This window comes from Phyllostomus hastatus, unplaced genomic scaffold, assembly GCF_019186645.2.
Source record: "Phyllostomus hastatus isolate PE091 unplaced genomic scaffold, TTU_PhHast_1.1 phas_contig_148, whole genome shotgun sequence".
In the NCBI taxonomy this organism is placed as follows: Eukaryota; Metazoa; Chordata; class Mammalia; order Chiroptera; family Phyllostomidae; genus Phyllostomus; species Phyllostomus hastatus.
In genome coordinates, this window is record NW_025333607.1 from 10,366,507 (window position 1) to 10,381,792 (window position 15,286).

The window sequence follows — 15,286 nt, forward strand, 5'->3', positions numbered from 1 at the left end:
CAAACCTAAACTTACCAGAAGCAACCTAAAACACCAACAAACCACTAGACTGAGGTTTTAGTTCTACAGTTTGACTCCTGATTCCTCACTTCACATCAGTGAGGGTCCTTTTAGAAGATTAAGTGTTCTGTGCAAACCCAATAAAATTACAGTTAGGGGATCTAATGTAATCACATAGCTACAGTTAAGTTAGCAGTGTTGTGTAGCAGTGAAATCAACGACTGGCTTGCCTGATGGCTTCTAAAAGCATCTGTTCCCAGAGTCTCATGTATTATATATGTATATAAGATATCAGTTGAGGACAGCCAGTAGCATTTTGCAAACATGATAAACTGAGTGTTAACTTCTCCCAGCCATTACCTTTTCCCCTCCTTAAATGTTAAGTCATCAGCAGGGGAGGGGAAGGGAAGAATTCAACTTTACTTCATAATTAAGATCAATTGCCAGTATACATTTAAGTTTTTAAAACCTAAATGTTCCAAGTACAGAGTAAATAAGCAGCTGTCCAGAAAGCACACACTTAAATTTTCTCCTCTTGGGAGTTTTAAAAAGGGATTTTGAACCTTGATGGCGAGAATCCCAAAACGAGAGTAAAATGAATTCTTTTTATTGCAAACAAACGTCTAAATTAATTTCTCCACCCACTTTCTTTAGAAAGAAAAAGAAATCAGCAGGCTAAGGAGATACCCATTCAGGAACTGACATGATTAAAAATTAAGATATAAATGGGTGACTCACAATTGCATTAGCTTACAAAGATGGTGGAGTTTACTACTACAAGCACACTAGTTATACAGTATTTTGTGGGAGAAGGGCATACAGACATAGCTAACTTCATATAGATCCCATTAGACAACTGGATTTACAACAAGTTTTTTTTTAATAAGAAATGGGCAAAGCCAGCTTTCTTTTCAGAATCAAAATGCAGAACAAATGGAAAAATTATGGTATTTAACCTTCACAAGTTTGAGCCTCCACAAATAATACAACCAAGTTTTACATTTTTAACAGCCCTTCTACATACACTCCATCTTCTCTATCTCGGTTCCAACTTTTATCTTCATTCAATTGTGCCAATTCCGTTGTTATTTAAAAAAGAAAAAGCCTTCCCAGGTATTGTCAGAAACTACTATTTAGCATACCCCCTCCACTACTCAGCAAACTACAGAGAGGATGGAGTGTACTATGAGCAGTACAGAGTCTTAGGCAATTCATGAGGACCACGTGATCCTGACATGAATCTGGCTGCTAACATTTCTATTATACTGTGACAATGACTCCCGACTGTTCTCTCTGTGAGAAATGGGGGGAGTAAATTCTTAATAAAAGACACCAGGTACAAAGCAACATTTTACTTTTGTTGTGATAAAAAAAAAAGTCACATTTTACAGATAAAATGTAGAACCCTGAAATACTGACACATTCTCTTATCGTGCACAATGCTGAGGTTCTCTTACGATTCACTTTAAAACTGCAATTAAAAATGTACAAAAAAGAAAAGAAAAAAAAAATCAACCCACAAAGCTTCTAAAAAAGGAACCCGCAGGCACTTCCTCTTGTGGAATGTTTAAAAAGTTAGCCTACTAAAGAAAACAGTCGACTTCTTGTGAAGGTTTTGGAGAAATATGTATCAGTTCGTTTTATTTGGGTATTCAATAATATCCTTGGTGATAATGCTGACTCCATGGCTTCTGACCCCAGAATTGCTGTAAGAGAAAATTTTTTTTTTAAAGAAAAAACATCAATAAGCCACTCAAACTGCTTTTAGGAAATGACAATGAATTTAATTCAGAGTAACTGCTGGAAACAAATTTATACCTGTCATACTTCTGATTTCTATCAAACCACATTCAGTTAGTATTAATACCCCATTATCAATAATAAACACATTACGAAAGGAAACACATCAGGACTTGGTTAGTTTATACAATTAACGCTAGCAGTAAAAAAACCATATGTATTAAATAATATTACTTCATTAAAAAAATATTAAGTTACAGCAAACTCCAACCTATTTTGTCTTCAAAAGATTATGGCTACTACTGCAACACAGTTCACACTTTGCCCCGAAACACTTCAATCCCTGGATAACATCTTTTTGAAGAATGATTCCTATGAACTCAATATAGAATTTAATGTACATAACCACGTAAGAAATTACTTACACCCTGCTGCCACTGGTTGTAGCCCTGAGATTGATTTTTATAGCCACGATTGTTTCCTCGTCCTCTGAAGTTCTAAAATGTAAAAGAAAGAAAAATATTATTATAAGAACTCCAAGCACAACACAGAAAGGGATAGCTGCTAATGTGCCTAAAAGTCAAACCTAAGTGGATCCATTTCACTACCACCACTAGTGCTTCCTGTGTCAGTGCATTCACCCTGTGTGCCCACGATTCTTACTGAGGCTCTGTACGCGACATGGGTTCTTTCAGACTGGTTTATACAACAGACGAACAGGATCAGTGCCTGCAGGGATCACACATCATTACCTGGTTGTAGTTTCCTCTGTTGGGCATTCCACCTCTGTTGTAGTTCCCCCCTCTGTTTGAATAACCACCTCGGCTGCTAAAAACAGGGCCACGAGGATACGGATAGCCAATTCCGCCACTTCCACCTCCGCCACCACCTCTCTGTGGCATGTTGCCCCTGTTATATCCACCACGATTCCCAGGAGCTGAAAACAAGAGACAGTTTAGTTTATAGGGTGTTGTATGTACCTCCTTTACACGTATGACTTCGGGTTTTCCTGGACCCTTCTTTTATTCTCAGGGAAAAATACATGTTTGAAGGTTTTCCCTTGCTTCAATCTTGAACCAAATCAACAGAATACTCAAAATTAACTTGCCTCCTCCTCTGAAATTTCCACCACGCATATTGAATCCACCACGTCCTCTATGGCCGCCACCTCTGTTAAACTGGTTCTTGCCACTCTTGTTTTTATTGCTCTTCTTTGAGCCAGTGTTCTGTTTCTTTTCTGGGTGAAGAGCCTTCTTGCTCTCTTCCTTATACTGCTTCAGAAGTTTTTGGGCTTCCTCCCTCTGAAGCTCGACGTAGGTTATCTCATCAAAGCACTCAGCTACCTCTGGCAGTGTGAAGTTTCCTGCAAGGAATAAATCATACTCCTTAAACCTACCTTTAAGTTTTTCAACACACGACGAGTACCTATTCCTAGTTTACTAAATATTTCCATAAAGGTAGAAATAAGCCAAACACAGTCATTTACAAAGAGTTATTACCGTAACTCCTGAAACAGTGTTATTAGCAAGAAATGTTGAAGTAAGTTTACAGATATTAAGCCACATGAAGAGATGTAACGTAGTAATGGAACTAAATGTCATGCCTTTCATTTTGAGAACTGCGTGTTCTGGTAGGTCTTTCCCCTCAACTTCTGCTTTCTTCTGCGTTCGCTGCTTATAGTCTTCATCCTTCGGGCAGACTACGACAGCCTTTCGTTGGAAGCCTACGAACAGGCACATTTTTCTCCTCTGGGCAGCAGCAGACACGTTTGTCTTAAAAAAAAAAAAAAAGTTAAGTTTATTTATTAATTCTACACCAAACCCAATTTTTAGTTATTTTCTTTCAACTTCCAGTTTCCAGCTTACCTGATCCAGAATGAAATTTCGCTTCTTACGGGCAGCAATCTCAATAAACTTTCCAAGACACTGAGGTGCTCTCTGCAACAGTGTGTTCAGTTTTCCAGTATCTGCCATTTGCTTCTTAAAGCCTGCCACCTATTTTTAAAAGTTGAAAATGTCCTTTGAACTTGTGAATCTCAAGCTAAATTTAGTATCAGCTTAAATCTCTACATATAGAAAACGGACACTTGAAACATTGCCTTTTCCCACTATTAAAAAAAGGGGTCCCTATCATGTACTAAGACCCCTCGCTATTCCATCTTTGTAGCTGCCAGATGAAAAAAATTTACAAAATTCTTTAGGAAAGATGAAGAAGCCAAGCATTTGGAAAGCAGTTTACTTTACAGATAAAGAACCCACACTTAAGTAACCAATTTCACTTTGTCCCAACTCCTATCTCTAAAATACTATCAAACTGGATAAGGGCAACAGGCAAAGGAACTACTGAGAACACCTAAAGTCTTTTTTAAATGCTTAGATTATATCCTCTCAAACATTCTACTTACCATCATTTTATCCATTATGGTGTTTGTTCCAAGAATGTTGTATTTACCGGGATTTTCTGCTGCATGTTTAGTAACCCAGGTAGTTTTTCCAGCTCCTGGCAAGCCAATCATCATAACCACCTGCAATGCAAAGCAATGTTATTTCACCTAGTAATTAAAGAAATATTTTAATAAACAAAAACAACCTAAATATCTGAATTTTCACAGCACTGTAACAAAGTAATTTGTGTTTGGGAAAATTGTGACACTCCACATTAAGGGAGGAGATAGCTTCTAAGAGAAAAATTACTGAGAGCAACAGGAATGGCATAAAGTCAATGGAACAGACCAATCACCCAGCTCTTCCAAATGTCATCTGCGCCCCAGCAAAAGCAATGCTCAAATGCTCGGCGGGGGGGATCACTTACTTCACAATCTTTCTTCTCTTCGGGCCCCTTTGGACCTCTAACACGGTCCTCCAAGGGAACATTCTGGATGAAAGTGTAGTCCTCGGGTATTGGAAAATATGGCTTTTCCTTCTGACCAAAATTGAATTCCACAGCACAGTTGTGGCAGAGAACATGTGGGAAGAGCGGCCGTCCAGCAAGAACTTCCTTACTGATTTTGAAGGCAACACCGAGCTCTTGTCCATTCTTTGCATAGGAGAGTTCTACTTCATCACTTTCAAAGTTCTGTTAATTTGGGGGGCGGGGGGGGGGGGATAATAGTTTTAAGACTTGTAAAAACCCTCAAAATTCAGACTAGGACTGAAGCTTATCCTGTGGAAAACACATTTAGATTAAATATTAAGAGGTTTCTGATGATTAAAAACAGTGAAACACCTGTCTCCAGAAGCAAAAACAACATGGTCTTAGAAAGCAAGACTAGATTTCCAGGTCAACTAGATGTCCCGTAGATTAGTCAGAATGAGTTAGTAGTGAATGCTGATAACTGATACAGCTTTAAAAAGAGCCCTGGCTGGTGTGGCTCAGTGCACTGAGTGACCAAAGGGTCACTGGCTCGACTGCAGTGAGGGGACATGCCTGGGTCACAGGCCAAGTCCCCAGCAGGAGGCGTGTGAGGGGCAACCACACACTGATTGTCTCCCTCTCTCCCTTCCCCCATCTCTAAAAATAAATAAAATCCTTTTTAAAAAAGTAATTTCTAGCATGTATCTTGCCCTTTATACGTAAATGTTTAGCTATAACTTACAGCAAAACATGTAATCACATCATTTTCATCAAACTTCTCTCCATAATCTTCAGTCTCACAGTTGCATGTTTTTATTCCCTTTAGAGAATACCCGTAAGAAAATTCTTCTTCACCTAAGAAAATAATTAACTACCATGAAGCTGATTTTTCAGAACAGTCCAATGACCCACATTTTAATATTCAAGATGTAACGTTTAAAAGAAGTGTATATTTAATACTTTTTCACTTACACTGACTTGTAACTAGATACACAACCAACGAGAGCGAGGTGGGTTATATAACTAGTTGACAAACTGCATAATATGGGTAACATTCTATCTTAACCCACCGGACATGAAACAACCATAAAAGAACAAAAACTGCCCTGGCTGGTGTGACTTGGTGGATTGGATGCAGGCCTACAAACCAAAGGGTTGCCGGCTTGATTGCCAGTCAGGGCACATGGCTGGGTTGTGGGCCAGGTCCCCAATAGGGGGGTGCGTGAGAGGCAACCACACATTGGTATTTCTCCCTTTCTCCTTCCCTTCCCCTCTCTTTAAAAAAAAAAAAAAAAAAAAAAATCACCACACAAAATAAAACCTAAAATTTAGCCCATGCCTACTACATGCCAATGTTATTAATCTCATTTAAAATATTAACAGAATTGGACAAAAGCAAGCACAATATTTGGAATGCATTCTACTCTACTGAAATCAGACCCCAAATGGCAACTTTACCAAGTAACATTCCACTTGTGGTTAGAGACCAGCCAATCCGAACTTCATGTATGTCAATATCTTTTGTATATAAATGCCTTACTGGGATCTTCTCTGTAACCTGGAAGTCAAATCATAAATGGTTAAACTGTAGACCTACAGATAAATCCTTAAAGCCAGGCTTACTTCACTTGTGCCACAGGCTAACTCTTCTCTGGCTACCAATACAAAAAGACACCCACTCAAGAACTTAAATATAAGGGTTTATAACATGAAAAGGTTTAAGTACTTGGTTGACTCACATTTAAAGGAACAGTTAATGTTTAAAAATTACATATTCTCCATACTTTACCTAAAACCAATTGTAACATTTATTTAACTTTTTTTCCTACGGAACAAAATCAAGGGCCTATTTTTAAATCTTTGGTAGGTTTTTTTCAAGTCTCTGATTTTAAACAAGAGCACTCTTAATTAAAAAGCAGGCCATATACCCCAAATTCTGATGTAACAAACACGTTTAACTGTTAGGAAAAGGTTTCTAAGCCCCTCTTCTAATACAGAGACTTCCAAAAATAAAAGGTTCCACCGACACCTTAAGTGTCAGGCAAATGGAAACTCGCAAAGGTTCTTTAAAAAAATAAAAAAGCCCTACAAAATTGTATTTACCTTCATTTCAAAACAGACTTTGCCTTTTGACACACCGTAAGAAGCCCTTCCTCCAGCCCAAAGAAAAGCAAAACTCTCCATAGTAAGGGAAGAAGCACTGAGGCGATCTCTTGATATTTTAAAATGTAGATCACAATTATCTGTAATTATATCAAATACCATATTATTTCTTTTGACAGTAAGTATAAATACATCTGCTATGCAGACAAAACTTGATTATTAAATCTCTGCATGTATTTCTAAGTGCTGCATAGTACACTTTCCATGCTGTTTTCAATTTTCACTTTTAAGCCCCACTCCCACCAAGTCATTCTTGCCAAATTATCAAGTGTAAACTACCTATACAACTAAGAAACACCAAGGTTTAATGTGTATTTTAAGTGTATAAAATAATCAAGACAATGTGACATTAATACATACCTGCTCTGCTCTTTACCTTGACTTAGAGGCAGGCAGTAGAGGACAGCAGGAAATCAAAGTGGAGCATGCCCGAGCCAGGCAGAACTTACCAGTGCCACAACAACACTGAAGGGAGGCCATGGCCAAAGAGTGTCTAAAACGAGTACGAGCTGCCCACCCTGTACTTTCTCATCTTAGAACACCAGGGGCTCTAGACTCTAAGTTCTTTTCTAAAAACTTGTGAAGGAGGCAGCCTCAATCTATAAAACCCAAGTCTGGTTGTCTAACGCTGCTGCCGTTCCAGCACTTTAGGTCTCCTTTCCCCAGGGGGGCTGTTACTCACAAGGGGGATTACCGGATTCCGGGATTATCCAAATCCAAAACGTCTTCACCTAGCTATGTTTGGGTCAGTGGCTCATAGCATGCATTTTTGAGGGAAACTAAAAAGTTAGAAAGCTGTTTTCTTACAGGTTTTTTTGGATGAGGAAAATTTAAATCTACAGTTTGGAACTCTTATAATAGCTTTGCTCTTAAAATTCCTGACCATCATGGAATAGAACTTTCAATTCAATATCGTATTTGAACCCAGTACTGACTGCACTTAACAAATTAATATCCCTAGGTGACGAGCTACAAGCCTGTCTGTCCATAACAGTAGCGTTACCTTGAATCACTGCTTCAGTATCTTGCCAACACCTACAGTTTATACTTAAGAAACTGAATTTAACAAAACTTTTGAATCAACTGCCTAATTTTCCACACATTTTTCTTTTGAAAGACTCCACTATCTCAACTACCTGAAAAGGGCAGTCAATAACGAAGAGTTTTACATGACCACTTTTACATACCTAGGTAACCATTTGTATTTGAAATCACCAGAATCTGAATTTCAACTCCCCAGGTTCTACACAGGGCAGGTGCCTGACCTCTCAGTTCTCAAGCAATTGCTGCTACACCTTGTTCCATCACTGAAAGAACTGTGCATTCCAATCAAATACTAAATCAACTAATCTTTCTGTAAATAAAAACTACAACTGACGCCCGTTTAGAGGTTTGCAATACTTCCTCATACTCAATTGCAACCCAACTGGGTAAAGTAGCAGTATTTACAGCGCTGCCATTGATACCATTCGCTGGTGAAGAAAGCTAGTGGCCCAGTGATAGCCCACTGCTGCTGCCCCAGGTCTTTGGAAGAAATCAACTTATGTTAAAGCAGCAGCTACTGAACTGGAATTGAGAACAAAAGAGCAGTTATTGAGAAAGTAATATTACAATCTTTTAGAATAGGGAATACACTTGTGTGCTAATGGGGAAATCATTAAGTATTTAACCCAAATAGCTCACTTAACATAATTCCACAAAGAATGCAGTTACTTCATCTTAGAAGCCTATAGGATAAGTCTTAAGTAGCCTTACAAGTTTCAATTAGTTAGGTAGTCAAAAATCGGCATTAATTTTACATTCCTACAAAGAACTTTCAAGTCAAATACAAATATTACCAAGTTGCTAGAACCTGTAAAATTATCAATACAACTGATGCTATACTAAATATTAAGGTACCGGAATCTGAATACAAGCCATCATCTTCCTGCCTTTAAAAACTGCTTTAGTTTCCTTGCTACGTTTTCAGCATTTAAGTTCAAGGTACTACAAAAGTTTCCTAACGCTCAGGAACGAAACCCACATTTGAAATGGGGGATGAAGGGGAAGAAGCAGCTTCACTTACAAGTGTCAAGACAAACCACTGTGTCATCGAAGTGCTCATCTTCTTCTTCAACAGGTGGCTGAGGAGACTTGGCTCTGAAAGACAATATTGTCTCCTGATTCAGCTTTCCCCACCAAAGAATAAAGAATGGGCGACAAGACTCGGTAAGCACCATCTACCTGCTATACTTGTTCTCTTCAATGTACTCAAAATATCCACGGCCATGGTCTTCCCGAGGTCGTTTAACACCTCTCTTTTTATCTCCGCCTTTCTGCTCTGTTTTGCCGTCTCCTACAACACACAACACCCCTGTGTAAGAGGCAAAGCCACAGCACAACAAAAATAACCCTTTTGAGGCTCAAAAAAGCTCAACATTTCCCTGTTCCTTTTCCTAAGCGTTTTCAACGACCAATCAAATGCGAATTCAAAAAACAATCAGCTTGAAATCGGACTGGAGTTAGTGACGCAGTCTACAGACATTACAAATATTGCCACCCTGTTCGAAGATTCGAGAAACCCAGTGAAAAATAGCGCCGCACAGGCAGAGCCCACGTGTAGCCCAAAGAGTTCAGGGAAGGGGGAGGGAACGCGCTCGGCCCGCGCGCCCAGCCCTCCCCTCCCCCATCGGGGCCCGCGCTCCCGAAGGCCGCATTGTACTTATTTTCCGCCCCGTTCTCCCCCCGCCGGCCCCTCCCGCCGGAAGTGACGTCACACCGAGCCCCTAAGCTCCTCGCACAATACCGCGGCCCAGGGCCGCCAAAGCGCGCCCGCCCGGGCCCTCGGGCCTCTCCCCTCCCCCCCGAGACATGTGCCCGCAACGCGCGCACGCTGCGCGGCGGCGCCACCGCGGGCCGACGGGGCACCCCCCCCGCCCCCGACTCCTCCCCTCCAGCGGCAGCTGCAGCTCCCCCTGGCTCTCGAGACACATAATGGAGGCGCTGCCACCACGGTCACACACACACACACACCGATCCCCAGGCCTCACGGCTAATCCGGGATTCCCCGCGCCCCTCCTCCAACGCCCCCTCGCCGCGGCCCCCGCCCGGGACTCCCTCCCCCTCGGGGCTCCGGCAGGCCTAGGGCACGGCTCCACCCGCGCAGGCCTCCCGCCGCGCGCAACGGTACAACGCAGCACTCACCCGCCGCCGGAGCCCCGGGGCGACCGCCGCCTCCGCCACCTTCCACCTTCTTCTTACCTCCCGACTGCTGCTGGCCCTGGCTGGCCCCGGGTGGCGCCACCGTCACCGCGAGCAGCGAAGTGGGGCCGCTGCTCTTCCCCGCGGCCTCCTTGGCGGCCCCGCGCTGCTGTTGGGGCTGTTGCTGCGGCGTCGCCGGCGGTTGAGCCTGCTGTTCCCCGTGCCCGTTCTCGTCGCCCGCGCCTTCCTCCTCTTCTCCGAGCTCATCCTCCCCCTCCTGGAAACCCTGGTCGTCGCCGTTCTCGTCTTCCGAGGCGGCCTCCTCCTCTTCCATCGGGCCCGAGTCGGCCGCCCCCGCGGCCCCGTTCTCCTCCCCTAGCTCCATCTGGTCGCCATCCAGGGCGGCGATCCCTTCCTCCTCCTCTTCCTCCTCCTCCTCTTCGTCGCCGCCAGTCGCGGCCTCCTGCTCGAGGCCTGCTCCCGAGCGCCCGGCGGAATCCCCGCCCAGGTCTAGGCTGCCGTTCCCGGGCTCCATGGCAGGCCGGCCGGCCTCCTCGTTGTCCAGCGCGGCCTGGAGACGCTCCATGAGGTCGGCCTTGAGGCCCTTGTCGGAAAGGCGCCGCTTCTTCAGCTCCTCTTTCAGCTCCGACACCTTCAGCTTTTTTACATTAACAGGCGAGGAACTCATGGTGAGGGCCTCGGTTCACCGCTAGGCGCTTGCTCAAACTCGGCTCCGCTCACTCGGCCACTGGCCGCGGCTGCTGCGACTGCTTTTCGGCCCGGGCGGCGGCTGCGGCTGCGGGTGGAGGAGGGTTCCTGCTGCAGAGCGGACCCGCCTGGTGTCGAACGGCGCCAATTCCTTTCACGGAGTTCGCGAGGGAGACGCGGACACTCGCCTGGCGCGAGCGAGCACGCAACGTCCTCTCGCAGAGGCGGTGCCGCGCACGTAATATAGTCGCCCCGCCCCTTGCGTGACGCGAGCTCTGCGCAGTAGGGAAGCCGGAGCGCGCCCGCGCTCTGCCCCCGCCCCTTACCGTACTTACCTCTCCGCCCCCACCCCCCACTCCGGGCGGGGAGCGCGGCGCGGGCCGCGCTGTGCGCTTCCAATTGGGATTGAGGAAATGGAGGAAAAGTCTTTTCACTCAAACCGACTCCCTGTAACATGTATTGGCCTCTCTAGTTTTTTTAGCGGCAATACTCGTTTTGCTCTTTGCTTTTGCCGTCCCAAGGCTTCTATTATCCAAATGCTCTCAGTCCTCAAGTTGTCAATTTCAGCTGGAATCCTCCGCCTTCCATCTTAGATTTGCTCCATCCAGCTATTTGTTTTTAAATTCGTCATTAAAATTTTATTTCGGTTTTGATTTGTACAATACAACTTGGACAATTACTACACGCAGGTCAATTTCTTATAATTAATATTCGGTTTGATTTTTCTAAGTCCTGCTTGCCAGTTAGATTTTAAATTGGGGAAGGGCGAGGGCAGAGCCTTTCTTTTGTCTCTCCCACAACCCCTGCTGCGGGGCTTGGGAGGTACAGCCTTGCCTTAGGAGTGCGATCCCCTAACCACTCTGCAAAGCCTTCTTCTTGGGCCTTGTCATGGCAGCTGCCTTGTAGTGGTACTAACAGCTAAAGAAATGAAAGCCTCATAATTGCCTTTCTGGGTTTTCTCCATCTACCAAAAAGACAGACCTACTCTTAACACACGCACTGTCCAATTTAGGACCTTGGCTGGCCATCCAGATATGAAGAAGCCGCAGTAGCTAACACGGATGAGACCAGCTAAACCATACCCTTTGATTCTATTCCTACTCGTGTAGGAGTATTCTTGACCACATCATGCTGAAATTCTAATAAAAGCAACTCGTGTAGGAGTATTCTTGACCACATCATGCTGAAATTCTAGTAAAAGCTCATGAAAAATAAAGGGCTGTGATTTTGTAAAAACAAAAAATAGACTCACTGTAGAAACCTGTTTGGGGTTTTATTTGTTTTGGTGTCTTAGAAGTTTATTTTTTTTCTTTACTAAGGTGTGTTATGTTCTTGAGATTTTAGATAGGGGTGCCAGAATTTAGATCTGTGATAGAGGTGAACATCTTAAAACTGAGAGAACCCGCCTGTGTTCCACTATCTCCAAGGAGGTCAATTATACTGGGTACACTGGTGCTTAACTGGCACAATAATGCTGCCCCAATATTAATTTTTTAAAAAGATTTTATTTATTTTTAGGGAGAGGGGAAGGGAGGGAGAAAGAGAGGGAGAGAAACATCAACGTGTGGATGCCTCTGGCGCACCCCTTACTGGGGACCTGGCCTACAACCCAGGCATGTGCCCTGACTGGGAATCAAACCAGTTACCCTTTGGTTTGCAGGCCAGCACTCAATCCACTGAGCCACATCAGCCAGGGCTGCCCCAATATTAATTTGAAATTTGGAAATATGCACATGTAAAATTACTCCCATAGGCTAGTATGATTTAACTAATGTGTGTGTGTGTGTATACATTTCTAAGTTTCTTTTTGATAGCTTTTGACAATCATATATGTTACCATACAGGCATGTATAAAGATGAAATGATTTCAATTGAAATTAATGGACTGTGCACAGTACTAGTATTCTCAGTTCAAGTTAATGGAGGTGGATGGTATAGCACCCAAAATAGGAAATTTCACGTAGGGTCAAAAACTCATTTTAGCCTTTGGTTATAATGTCCTGGAGCTTATAAACAAGTCACAAACTAGAATTGGAATTTTTCAAGCCCTTTTTCCCTTGTTCAAAAATGGGAAGAGAGCTACAGGGGGCTTAACATGTTCACAAAATGGGTAATTAGCCCCTTAATGAATGAGAGTTAAGTATAGTTTTGATGGTCCTTTAAATTTTATGTTCTTAAATACTACATACATTTTTAAATATTTAGTGATATTTAAAACTTTCCATTTAACTGGAAAAAAAAACAGAACCATGAAAACATAAAGCGTATACATGTAAAAAAAAAAACCCTACCATATTTCAGACTATAAGACGCACCTCCCTCCCCCCCCCCCCCCAATTTGGGAGGCATAATGATTGTTAATGCTGCTGTGGAGTTCTGTTTACATTCACGTTGGTGAAATATTGTGTTATTTATGTTATTAACTATTTTACCACATTTTTTGCTTCATTTTTTTTTCCTATTTTCCTCCTCTAAAACCTAGGTGCGTCTTACGGTTTGAAAAAAATACGATATTTAAAATTGTTCTTGGTAGGTTAAACCAGTTGTAATAAAACACCCAAAATAAAGAAAGTTCCTAGCGCGGGCTGGGAACCAAAGTGTCCCAGGTTCGATTCCCAGCCAGGGTACATGCCTGGGTCATTCAGGGTACATTGCAGGCCGTAACACCCAGCAACCGCACATTGATGTTTTTCTCTCTCTCTCTCTCCCTTCCTCCCTTCCCTCCCTAAAAATTAAAAAAAAAAAAAAGAAAGAAAGTTCCTTGGTTTTGTCTCCAAGAGCTTTGCGGGTTGTGGAGTTCAGCAAAGCCTGGGGAACTCAGTCTGCTCACTTGACAGCCCCTGGGGCCTTGAGACCCTCCCTCCCACCCCAGGGCTCCCGCCTCGCTCCAGGCCTGCCTAGGCATTTGAAAGAAAAACAGTTTGTGTAAATACTCAAAGAGCCACTGCCTTGCTGTTTGTTCTTTTCGCCAGTGGGTGAAATCTGCCATTTTAATATTTCACCGCTAGAAAGTACATTTAATGACAATTGTACTTTTTTTTTTTTTTTTTTGCTTCTTATGCTTCCAATGCTGCCACGTTGATCTTTTACAGAGACCAGTAAGAGTATAGATCACTTCTTCTAAATCGCCAACGGGCTTTTAAGGAACTGTAAATTTCCCCTTTTTGAACTCCTAGAGACTACCAAGAATACAGAGTGAAAGAGGACATAAATGAATTTTCAGTAGCAAAAAGGAATTACCTGTGGGTAACAGATCTATGAGAGGCCATTACCGAGTGAGAGTGCTCAGAATACATGCCTTACACTTGGAGGTTGAAGCAAAGGCACTACCTAGGGGCTATTCTTTGTCACACAGCCCAGCCAGTATTTCTTGAGCCCCTTCCTAAAGACAGGCAGTGGTGCCCTGGATGGCATAGCTCAGTGGATTGAGCGTGGGCTGCAAACCAAAGCATCGCAGGTTCAATTCCCAGTCAGGGCACATGCCTGGGTTGCAGGCCATGGCCCCCAGCAACCGCACATTGATGTTTCTCTCTCTCTCTCTTTCTCCCTCCCTTCCCTCTCTAAAAATAAATAAATAAAATCTTAAAAAAAAAAAAAGACAGGCAGTGATCTACTAGGACTGCAGCAATGAGATATGCAATGAAGCCTGCACTCTCTTAGGGGGAGTTAGTCAACAACGAAAAGAATTGGTAACAAGTACTTCAGGGAAATAGGAATCAGGGGAGAGGGAGGGTGTCCTGAAATGGGGAGTGGGTTTTCAGCTATAAATGGGGTGGTCAGGGAAGTCTAAGGAAAAAGGTAACATTTGAGCAAAATACCTGGTAAATATAGATTTCTGACGGGAAAGATGGGAAGTGAGAGCAGAGAGTCAAGCAAAAGGAGGGGAGGTACAGATTGCCAGCCACCTTGCAGGTGGTTTTGTAGGGACTTTAGCTTTGCTTCTGTGAGAAGGGGGGCATTGAAAGCTTAGCAGCCATGAAGTGGCATGAACTGATAGGAATGCTAAATTCAGAGGACTCAAGATACTATTCCATTTACCTCTAATTTTTTAATGTAATACAAACAAGCCCAATAGAAATTAACGAAAGAAGCAAAAAATATGCTGAGATACACTTTTGAAACTTCTTACAAAGATGTGAGAGGTACAGATACCTCCAAATGATTGTGCATTAAAAGTACCTTTTCAAACAGACAACCAGGAAAGCCCCAGTTGGAAGGGAGGATGTATCAAGTACAGATCAAAAATGCAAGTTTAAAAGTCAGACCCGCTTTGCAGTCCCAGCTCCACTGCACAGAAGCTGCGTGATCTTGCACAAGCTACTTATCGCTCTATGCCTGAGTTGACACACATATAAAATGATATATAGATAAAACCTGCCTCATGAGGTTGTTGGGAACATTCAGGCAGGTAGTGGACAGAAACCCAGAGTGCAGTGCTGGATACCCAGGAGGAGTTCAATAAATAGTAGTCTTCATTAGATACCCTAAGCAAGTTCATGAATTTAAGGAAATCGATGATTCTGTTATTAATAGCTTATTTAGGGAATGATCATGACCTATTTTGTAAGTTATCAGTGAGTTGTTTGCGGTAAGATGCCAGTCTGGGAAAGAGTGGATGTGACATCTACACAGGAGAGTCCAG

At 43.0% G+C, this 15,286-nt stretch overlaps 1 protein-coding gene across 1 annotated transcript; it reads right to left on the bottom strand.

Annotated features, from left to right (window-relative positions):
• Nucleotides 1–861: 861 nt before the first annotated feature.
• Nucleotides 862–10,859, bottom strand: HNRNPU (heterogeneous nuclear ribonucleoprotein U). The gene is made up of 14 exons (XM_045860597.1): nt 9,997–10,859; nt 8,980–9,091; nt 8,822–8,895; nt 6,697–6,836; nt 6,052–6,151; nt 5,336–5,448; nt 4,552–4,815; nt 4,145–4,264; nt 3,606–3,734; nt 3,344–3,512; nt 2,849–3,103; nt 2,493–2,677; nt 2,166–2,237; nt 862–1,706 (listed from the first exon to the last, which is right to left on the bottom strand). Exons 1-14 carry the CDS (start codon nt 10,622–10,624, stop codon nt 1,653–1,655), a joined length of 2,415 nt encoding a protein of 804 aa, XP_045716553.1. The 5' UTR covers nt 10,625–10,859; the 3' UTR covers nt 862–1,652.
• Between the last annotated feature and the right edge of the window lie 4,427 nt (nt 10,860–15,286).